Genomic DNA, 10,412 nt, shown 5'->3' on the forward strand with positions numbered 1-10,412 from the left:
ACGGAGAAATGTCCCGATCCCCGACCGGAGAAATCCCCCGCGTGCCGACGCCACCACGCCACCTACGCGCTTTCAATTGCCGACCCCAGACTTTGCGAATCTCTTCCCCAGTTCTTTTTCGAGTTTGTAGTCTTCCCCACGGGGAAAGCTCATACCCGGTGAAAGAAGCGCCCGATGATGGTGTCGACTAACCGTCAAGGAGGGCAACACTAGCGGCAACGGACGCGGCTCTTTGCATCCGAGTATATATATAACTTCCCATCAGACCCCAGGTCGCACCGTCCTCCTCTCCATCCCCATGTGCGGGAACCCTTCGCTCCATCTTCATCCTTCTTGCCCGTCCTCCCTAAACTTATTCAAATTCTCAGCATGAACGCCAAGGTCAGCATCAACGTCGACCACCTCGAGGCCGGCCGCGACGCCGCCGCCGCCGCCGAGCCGCCCAGCAAGCCGGTCGCCGCCGTCCAGGGACAGGACAAGGCGGCGCTGTTCCTGCAGCAGGCCGGCCGCCCCGTCGTCGTCACGCCCGCCGACGACGCGCGCGTGCTGCGGCGCATCGACCTGCACCTGCTGCCCATCATCCTGTTCGTCTACTGCCTGCAGTCGCTCGACAAGACCACCCTGTCGTACGCGTCCGTCTTCGGCCTCATCGCCGACACCAACCTGCAGGGCGACCAGTTCTCGTGGCTCGGCTCCGTCGTCTACGTCGCCCAGCTCGTCTTCCAGCCCCTCGTCGCGTACAGCCTGGTGCGCTTCCCGCTCGGCAAGTTTATTTCCGTCATGGTGTTTTGCTGGGGCGCCGTGCTGTGCGGCATGACGGCGGCGCACGACTTTGGCGGGCTGATGGCGTCGAGGCTGCTCCTCGGCGCGTTCGAGGCGTCGGTCGGTAAGTGAACGAATAGACTATCTCAGTGATGCTGGCAGACTAACATTGACAGCACCGACATTCATCGCCGTCGTGCAGATGTGGTATCGTCGCCGCGAACAGACCACCCGAAACGCCGCTTGGTACGCCATGCTCGGCGTCGTCAACATGGTGAGAACACCGCAGAGGGAACTCGTATCCCAAATCTTGACTAACTCGTCGCAGCTCGGTAGCTTGTTGACATACGGACTCGGCCACATCAGCTCCCACCTCCACTCGTACCAAATCATCTTCCTCTTCTGTGGATGCATCACGGTAGCCTTCTCCATCGTCATGCTGTTCTTTATGCCCGACTCTCCGATGCAAGCCAAGTTCCTCAAGTACGAGGACAAGCTCATCGCCATTGAGCGACTGCGGATGAACCAGATGGGCATTGGCTCCGGTGTCTGGAAGTGGGATCACGTCCTGGAAGCATTTCTGGATCCGAAGACGTATCTCTGGTTCTCCCTGATGCTCGTCATCTCGTAAGTACCCCTCCATCTTGCCGCCGTACACACCCTCTAACTTCATCCAGTATCCCGAGCGGTGGCATTTCCACCTTTGGTCCCCTCATCATCGAGTCCTTTGGCTATAGCAAGTTCACCACCATCCTGTTCAACATGCCCTTTGGCGCCGTGCAGATGATCTCCACGCTCGGCGGCGCCTGGCTCTCCAACCGCCTCGGCATGAAGTCCGTCGTCCTCCTCCTGCTGTGCCTGCCGCCCGTCGCCGGCTGCGCGATCCTGCTCGTCGTCGGCCGCGCGCCCAGCAACCGCGCCGTGCTCCTCGTCGGCTACTACCTCATCTCCGTCTACCCGGGCATCTCGCCGCTCATCTACTCGTGGTCCGGCCAGAACACCGGCGGCGACACCAAGCGCAAGGTCACCACCGCCATGCTCTTCGTCGGCGCCAGCGTCGGCAACATCGTCGGCCCGCTGCTCTTCCGCCCGAGCGAGAAGCCGCGCTACACGCGGGGCCTGCGCGTCAACCTGGCGCTCTTCATCGTCCTGGCGACGCTGGTCGTCGCCGGCATGCTGCTCATCCGCGTCCTCAACATACGTCAGGCAAGAAGGCGAGTCGCGCTGAACAAGTCTGAGCATATCACGGATAAGAGTATGATGAGCCACGGTAAGAGCGATGATTCGGATGAGGCGCTTAACCAAATCGAGGGCAATGTCGGCGAGCATGCCTTTGAGGACGTCACGGACTTGAAGAATGAAGACTTCATCTATGTGTATTAGCTCTTTACTTCGTGTATATGGATTCAATACATTTTAGCGTGTGATTGCGTCTTTCTATTTGAATTTCTTCTCCTGTGTCGACGAGGCTCTCTCAGTCGCTGGCATTGGTATCGGACCACCAGGCGACTCTGGGAGGCGAGCAGTCAATACCTCGGCGCCATCGTCCGTTACGAGTAAAGTATGCTCTATAGTTTATTAGCATGTGTATTCCGCGCGCTCAGTAGGCTGTCCTCACCAAACTGGGCAGTTCGCTTGCCATCCACGGTCGCATTTGTCCATTTATCCGGCCAGTACATCTCCCTTGGCTTCCCTAGCGCCAGGATTGGCTCGATAGTAAAGGCCATACCAGCTTTGCATACCCCGACTGCCTTGTTCTTGGCGTAGTGGGGGATCCATGGCGGTGGATGAAAGTTGGTGTTGATGCCGTGGCCGCCCCAAGTGGTCACGACGCTGCAACCGCGTTCGTTGGCCATCTTCTCAATCACCTCACCGAATTGGCGGATAGGTGTGCCCGGTTTGACAATCTGAATGGCGGCGTCGAGGCAATCGCGGGTCGCCTCGATGAGGCGCACATTGTCTGGGTCGGCTTTTGCTTTGTCACCGACATAGTAGGTCTCGTTCAAGTCTGCGTGGTAGCCCTCGTGGTAGATGGAAATGTCGAGGTTCAGAATGTCGCCGTCTAGCAAGACTCTCTGGTCAGGGATGCCATGGCAGACAATCTCATTAGGGGAAGTGCAAAGCGACTTGGGAAAGTTTCTGTAGTTAAGTGGCGAGGGATAAGACTTGCCAGTTAGTTTGACGGTGTTGATTCGCTCCAGCGCGGGGACTTACATTTCTCTCCAAGCACGCCTTGTGGCAGACTTCATCCAGGTAGTCTGTGGTGACGCCTGGTCGTACCTCGGCAGCGACAATATCCAAGACTTCTCGGGACAATTTGCAGACCTTTCGCATCGCCTGCTGTGCCGCGCTGTCGAGGATGTCTACTTTGGCTCGGTTAAGCATGCGCTCACTTGTGGGCACGCCAGTGTCTGCATAGTCGGGCTTCCCAATTGACTTGGGGACGGTACGTCTTGGCGAGAGCGGATAAATGGGCCGTACCGAGCCGGTGAATGGGAAATCTGGAAATGGATTGTGCAGGCCAGAAGCTGTCGATTTCATTAATTTGACATCACGAGTCCCGGGGTGCGGTGCGGTACCGACCAGTAAGGGTGGTATCCTGGACCGACTTGTGCAGCGCTTTGTGCTCATTCTATTGGCGGCGTAGATTGTTAGTAGGATCTAACCAGTGCCATCCCGCAAATATGAGATATACCAACCCAATTACTTTTGAAACAGTCTTGAGAGCAAAAATAGCTGTTCTTGATGCTTAGCTTTAGGCATGTCGGGCACTGAAGGGCAGTGGCCTGTTTGTCGCAGCCCAGGCAGCCGAGATTGGGACGAGTGGCCTGCGCAGTCTCGGCCATGGCGGACTTGAATAGCGTATAGAAGGCCCTATGAGAGAGTTGAAAGGTCTGGTATTTATTCCCTGGGGTTCATGTGACTCTCTACGCGTTTGCCCTGGTCTGTTAGAATTGGAGATGTTTGGTGGAGAATGGACGTTTGTATGAGCGAGCTGTAGGCGTCTCTGGTAGCACGCAGATAGATGGCCCACCTCTGTACGCTTACTGTTCCAGCGCGATAAAGATCGAGATTGCTCTTTTTCTCTTAACATAAAAGGTAAATGTCATTTTCGAACTACCTATACACGATTCTTTGGCGAGATACTTCTTACTTGAAGCTGCAGAAATAAACAGTGCCACGTAATATGTTGGATCAGGGAATCGAAAGCTTGGTCGTCTTCCTTGCGGCCCTGCCTCCAAAGCCCCAGCCGATTTGATGAGCCAGATTTATCGTCACGCCCAAGTCATCAGCCCACGACCATACCAGCCCCGGGTTCTTCAGGAACATCCGCCCAGCCGCAATCAGGTCCAACGGCGTATCGTCCGCATCCTTGCCGCCCTCGATGATCTCCTGCGCGACACTGCCCGTCTTGATGCTCCCCACCGAGCTCACCAGCAGCGAGTCCCCGACCGCCGCCTTGATCGCCTTCGCGAACGGCGCCTGGTAGCCCGGACCGCCGACCACCTTCTGCTGCGCGTGGTTGCCGCCGCTGGAGACGTCCAGCACGTCCACCCCGCGCCGGGCGAGGATCTTGGCGAACTCGACGCTCTCCTCGACCGTCCAGCTCGGAGCGCCGCTCCATTCCGGGTTCGTGTCCAGCCAGTCCGTGGCGCTGATGCGGACAAACAGGGGCATCTCCTTGGGCATGATCTCCCTGGTCGCGTCGACAATCTCGAGCGCCAACCGGGTGCGGTTCTCGAAGCCCCCTCCGTAGCTGTCGGTGCGCTTGTTGACGGCCGGGGAGAGAAAGCTCGAGACCAGGTAGCCATGGGCAAAGTGCAGCTCGATGACGTCGAAGCCGGCCCGCAGCGCGCGACGCACAGCGTTGAGGTGGTCGCGCTTCAGCTCTGCAATCTCGGCCGAGCTCAACGCGCGCGGCGTAGGGTAGTGCTCGCTGAAAGCGTCGCTGCTCGGCCCCACGACGTCGGCAGGCCAGCCGCCGACTTGTTCGGTCGCTGTCGCGCCGGAGCTGAGCCACGGCGCCACCGTGGAGGCCTTCCGTCCAGCATGTGCCAGCTGGATTCCGATGAGGGCGCCCTGGCTGTGGGCAAAGTCGACATGCTTCTTCAAAGTGTCGACGTGAGCGTCGAGCCAGATTCCCGAGTCCTCCGGAGTGATGCGGCCGTTTGCCTGCACAGCAGTCGCCTCAATCATCATAAGGCCTGGCTAAATTGAAGCGTTTAGCAGTTGTCATAAAACTCGGCAATACGTAGGGGGAGCTCACACCGCGCAGTGCCATGCCACCGTAATGGGTGATGTGCCAAGGCGTGTGAAATCCTTCGTGTGCGCTGTACTGGCACATGGGGCTCACCCAGATCCGATTCGGCAGCTCGATGCCGCGAATCTTGAGCGGCGTGAAGAGCTTCGGAACGGGGTTGCCCGATGCTTGCACCGCGGTGGCGCTGCCGGCCACAGGGTCCTGCGCAGGCGTGAAGAAGGATACTTTCTTGGCACCGACGTTCTCGATGGGAGCCGCGCATTTCGCCGCCTTCTCGGGGGCTGGTGTCCCGGCTCGCGAAACGGTGATGCCGTGGTGAGGGTGAGAGATGCGCTGGGTGAGGTATGCTGCCATTGGGGGCGGATTGATGGGCTTCGAGAATGGAGACGAAGTTAGTGAGCTTCTATAGTCGTGATACTTGGCTTGCGGATTGAGTGAAAAGGTAACTAGAGTATGTGGCATGCCATGGCCATTTAAATAGTTCATTGACACTGTACTAGCCCAGTCGCTAATAAAGCAAGCTACCGCAGTATTGAGTTTTAAAAAAATCTTTGATTTCTCAGCGGAAGAACTCTGATTAGATGACTAAAGTTAAAGTCTCTGAAGCAAATGTTAGTGTAATTATAAATCAACCGCTGATGACCGCAAACATCACCCTGCATCCAACTCCACACATTCCGAGATATCGGCGCCGAACCAACGAGCATAGACCAGTCGGAGGAATTCAAGCTTGGCAGCGTCTCTCCAGAAATAAGCCAACTGGGCCCTGGTTCCGGCCGTCTAATTTCCGCCTTTGAAGAGCACGGATCGTCGCAGTTCTACTGTAGCTATTTCGGTAATGGGTTCTGCCCATTGCGCTCCGAGCGGTTATGCGTTAGCCCGCGGCGGTGTTACTCTTCCGGCCCGTATACTCGACCGTCAGACCGTCTCAATTTATATTTACCTAAGGTTACTCAGGGTTAAAACCGAGATCCTGATACTACAAGATGCTATTTTTGCTATCTTAAAAAATCATATTCAAGAGCTTCCTAGTGTAATGTACATACTGTAGGTGTGTAGCAAGTGTGTTATCCGCCCTTGAACACCAACGGATGCAGCGTCTGCTCTACAAGACATACTGTACATACATACATACCAGCCAGCCAGCGTCGCTTTTTGACTCTAGAGACGAGATATGCATGCGCCCTTATTAGAGTCTATGCCCAAGATTAGTCGAAAATATCATGTAAAATCATGATTTACAAATAATATTTTTAGCTATGGTGTGATGGCGCCGAGTTGTTCGGGCCGAATCACCGCATGCTCAGCGTCTTCTTCCGAGTTCTTGCAATGTAGCAACTTTTATCGGTCAAAAACCAAGCTCACCATATACATGATTTGTCATCAACACCCTCGAGCCACAGCCATCAATTTATGCTGGCGAGACGGAGATGGGCGCCATGTTTTGGAGGTACCCGAGTCTTGTTGCAACACACACACACATGTGTCAGGTGTCTTGCCATTTCTATAAAGTTGAGTGGTTTTCTTTACATATTACATGTGCCCCGTATCCAAATTCTGCTTCCTAGTGATTTTTCGTCATCTTTCAAGAGTTCCCTTACACCTTATTGATGGCCCCCGTCTTGACGTCGTAGATGTAGGTCGTGATGGGAACGTCCAGCACAAACTCCGACTTCTGCAGCAGCGCCTTGTCATCCGCCAAGCTCCGCCGCAAGTCCCGAATCGGCAGAAACGCGAAATGGTCCGCACTCTGGTTGAGCTCCGTCCGAATCTTGCTGCGCAGCCCTTCCTCGCTGAATGTCATCATGCCACAGTCCGTCTACCTCTTCATCAGTACACGTTTCACTAAAAGATACCGGGGAAAACGTACGTGGTGGATGAGGACGATTTCACGGGTGCCGAGGAGTTGCTGGGAAATAATCACGGATCGGAGGGCGTCGGCGACGCGCCCGCCGCCGTTGCGGATGACGTGCGCATCGCCCTCCGACAGGCCCAGCATGCGGGCAGGGTCGAGGCGTGCGTCCATGCAAGTAAGGATGAGTACTTTTCTGGAAATTTCTTTAGCTTCTTTGTCCGTTTTTCTTTTCTCTTTCTTCTTTGTGTCTCGCCGCGCTCGAGGTTTGGAGGGATTCATCCAAGGATAGCTTTTGCGGCACATTGTTCACCACCACCACCACATCGTGGAAGAAGGCACGTACCGGCCCGGGGGCATGGGAAGATCGGCTTTGGTGAATTGCGCAGCGTATTGCTGGTTTGCGGCTTCAAAATCGGCGGTAACAGACATGTTGCTAAATATGGATGAGTATGCGGTGCTTTCCTGATGTTCAATAGATGTGATGCAGAGAAGGGAATGCAAGCACCTGTACCAGCCAGCCCATCGCACATACATATATATACATGATTCTTTTCACAAACATATTCATCTAGTATCATCTGTCCACCGAGAAGTCGTCATTTAAGCACATGCCGTCACGTCTGCTGCCTCCAGCCTCACAAAGCTTCAGCCTCTTTGAGATTTCTAAGCATCGAGAGTCTGGAAGCTCCCAAAGGAGCTCCTTTCCTCCAATTGTGGCTATATTACGGAGCATACTATGACATACTATGACTCACGGGCCTATCACGGGTATAATTACGAGTCAGAAGGTCCAGAGAGTCTTCTAGCATGCAGTTTAATCGGCGAATACAATGAGACGGCTTTATGAGCCAACATTATGCGACAGAACAGAATATGCCAAAGAATCCCGTCTCTATCGTGGACTTGGAGCTGGGAGATGGAGTGTCAATCCGTGGCGTGATTTCACACATCCCGCCGCCGAGTTCCGGGTGGAGCCAACTCCGGTAGAAACGCCGGGATACCCGGGGACAGATAGAAGTATTGTTGCTAGAATTGTCGGATGCCGCCAGTTTCCATCCGTGATTGAATCTCGGTCTGCGGACTGCCCTTGATACCGAAATGATTCGAGAAGTCCGGAGCTGATGACGTGCTCTGCTGCTAAGACGCACCTTCGCCAGGTGACCAGGGCTATGTTGCCCACGGGATTATCTACTTATACATCAACTTTGCAGCCTCTTCTAATTGCCAAATAGATATCCCAATCTACATTCATCTCCATTCATCTAATTTCAATCAACAGCTACAATGTTCGTGACTCGAAAGTACAAGGCGGCTGCCGTGCAAGCCGAGCCTGGCTGGTTTGATCTTGAAAAGTCCGTTCAGAAAACCATCAGGCTCATCCAAGAGGCTGGGGAGAAGGGCTGCAAGCTCATTGCCTTTTCTGAATTATGTGAGTGTTTATGAAATACAAGGTGGAAATAGGACTGACAAACTTTAGGGATTCCAGGGTAACTATTGTAACTACAGAGTTCCCTTCAGCACTAACATCTCCAGATACCCCTACTTTCTATGGCGTGTCAAGTATCAGGATTCCTTGCCACTTCTCAAGGAATACCACCAGAACAGTTTACGACCTGATTCGAACGAGATGCGGCGAATCCGCGCTGCTGCGAAGACTGCCCAAATTTTTGTATCTTTAGGCTACTCGGAGGTCGAAGGCCATACTCTATATATGGCGCAGGTCATCATTGACCCAACAGGCACCATCATCAACCACCGCCGCAAAATCAAGCCCACACACGTGGAAAGACTTGGCTTCGGGGAAGGCACAGGCGACTCACTCAACACAGTGGTTCAGACCGAAATCGGCAGGCTTGGTCATCTGAACTGCTGGGAAAGCGTAGGTGACCAATGCACTGGGTCGAGAATGCTGGCTGACCTAGACAGATGAACCCATTCCTAAAAGCCCTCAACTGCGCCCAACATGAAGAGATTCACGTCACAGCATGGCCAGCCTCCGCCTCTGCCTCAACCCTCGAGTACCCAGCCCCTTATTTCAACACATCAGAGGCGCTATCAGAGCTGGTGACCCCCGCCTACGCCTACGAGACAGGTACCTGGACGTTGGCGCCGACGCAGGTTGTCACTCGCGAGGGTGCGCGACTGAACCTGCCGAAGCATCTGCAAGATGACGAAAAAGCTGTCGATGCGGAATTGGACATCATCGGCAATGGATTCACTCGGATCTATCGCCCTGACGGATCCCGGGCGGTGGAGGCTCCGCCAAAGACGTTCGAGGGCCTTGTCGTGGCTGATGTCGACCTGGACGAGAACCTGCTCACGAAGCACCTGGCTGATTTTGTACGCCGCACTACTTGAAAATATGACAAACATGCACTAATCGGCATTTAATAGGGGGGACATTATATGCGCCCGGATCTGATCCGATTGCTTGTTGACAAGTCGCCCAAGACTCTCATTGTTGATGCTCATAGCACGGAAGCGAAGCCGCATACTATTATGCGGGACGTCGGAGATGCATGAGGCGGTGCTGCAGCTGTCCCCTTTACTGGCCCGGCCAACTTGTTAGGACGTATGTATAGCCTCACGTACATGGCATATTATCCATGTTCCTTTGTCCAAGGAGCAAGACCTTGTGAAGCTCTCACCACGCCGTTGTGAAAGGGGGAGGGAAGATGGGCGAAATGAAGAAGAAATATGCACAATTAAAAACGAAGACGAATGTAGAATACAATCCTGTTTGTACTGTAGCTTGGCAGTACCCTAGAGCCCTGTAGGTACTCGATAACCCGAACACCAAAAGTAGAAATGAAGAAGTAGAAAAAAAGTAAATACAAATAAAGTTATTTACCATGAGATCATCTTGACTTATTTTTTTTGTCAACGAAAAACCTACCCAGCTTATCCGGGCATCGTCATCAATACTGTGCACATTGGGTATCCTTGCAGAAGCATCCCATTCTACAGTACATACATACATAGCAATGTTGTGTTCACTGTTCAGGGGCGAGCGCCGTTGTGCTCCGCCACTACATCCGTCATCAGCCCATGTTTTGCAAGACAAGGGAGGGCCAATACAGAAATCAGGCCGGGTTCGGCCCTGTGGCATTTTTTCTCCTGCGAGTATCCGCACAGCGGCTCAATACCAAGACAACCCACTGCCATTTTGCTGGGCACCAAAATAGGTGTCACGGGCGGCACGAGACACTGCAGGGACCTATGTATGTACACCCCTGGCTCTGTCCGGCAAGGTAAAGAAAAAGTAAAAAAAGAACAACAGGTAGGCATCACAAAATTACAGACAAAGGCAACATCAGACGGCGGCAAGACAACAACACGACACGGTCTGCTCGTTCAAACCCCCCACTGCGGCTGACAATGCAATGGTGCATGGTTGCGGGGAAATGAAGCGACTCAGATCTGTTACACGGGATTGGTCAATATCCTAACTATTTGGTTACCCAGTTTTATTTCCCCTTGCTCCAATATCTCACATACCAGGGATGACATGGGAATCCGAGCTTTTCGGGTGAA

At 53.9% G+C, this 10,412-nt stretch overlaps 4 protein-coding genes across 4 annotated transcripts; 2 read left to right on the top strand and 2 right to left on the bottom strand.

The window, feature by feature from the left end:
* Positions 1 to 369: 369 nt before the first annotated feature.
* ISF_04117 (allantoate permease) lies at positions 370 to 2,145 on the top strand (the record flags this gene model as incomplete). The annotated part of the gene is made up of 4 exons (XM_018847723.1): positions 370 to 886; positions 939 to 1,036; positions 1,091 to 1,389; positions 1,440 to 2,145. 4 exons carry the CDS (start codon positions 370 to 372, stop codon positions 2,143 to 2,145), a joined length of 1,620 nt encoding a protein of 539 aa, XP_018705303.1.
* A 54-nt stretch (positions 2,146 to 2,199) lies between these two features.
* ISF_04118 (Aldolase-type TIM barrel) lies at positions 2,200 to 5,377 on the bottom strand (the record flags this gene model as incomplete). Its single annotated transcript, XM_018847724.1, has 6 exons — positions 2,200 to 2,330; positions 2,381 to 2,927; positions 2,977 to 3,290; positions 3,470 to 3,614; positions 4,069 to 4,971; positions 5,030 to 5,377. The coding sequence occupies 6 exons, from the start codon at positions 5,375 to 5,377 to the stop codon at positions 2,200 to 2,202; spliced, it is 2,388 nt and encodes a 795-aa protein (XP_018705304.1).
* A 1,243-nt stretch (positions 5,378 to 6,620) lies between these two features.
* On the bottom strand, positions 6,621 to 7,307 carry ISF_04119 (Carbonic anhydrase; the record flags this gene model as incomplete). The annotated part of the gene is made up of 3 exons (XM_018847725.1): positions 6,621 to 6,842; positions 6,894 to 7,071; positions 7,222 to 7,307. The coding sequence occupies 3 exons, from the start codon at positions 7,305 to 7,307 to the stop codon at positions 6,621 to 6,623; spliced, it is 486 nt and encodes a 161-aa protein (XP_018705305.1).
* An 855-nt stretch (positions 7,308 to 8,162) lies between these two features.
* On the top strand, positions 8,163 to 9,401 carry ISF_04120 (Nitrilase/cyanide hydratase and apolipoprotein N-acyltransferase; the record flags this gene model as incomplete). Its single annotated transcript, XM_018847726.1, has 5 exons — positions 8,163 to 8,307; positions 8,356 to 8,365; positions 8,412 to 8,757; positions 8,805 to 9,218; positions 9,273 to 9,401. 5 exons carry the CDS (start codon positions 8,163 to 8,165, stop codon positions 9,399 to 9,401), a joined length of 1,044 nt encoding a protein of 347 aa, XP_018705306.1.
* Positions 9,402 to 10,412: the final 1,011 nt, after the last annotated feature.

Source organism: Cordyceps fumosorosea (assembly GCF_001636725.1).
Source record: "Cordyceps fumosorosea ARSEF 2679 chromosome Unknown scaffold_8, whole genome shotgun sequence".
Taxonomy (NCBI): Eukaryota; Fungi; Ascomycota; class Sordariomycetes; order Hypocreales; family Cordycipitaceae; genus Cordyceps; species Cordyceps fumosorosea.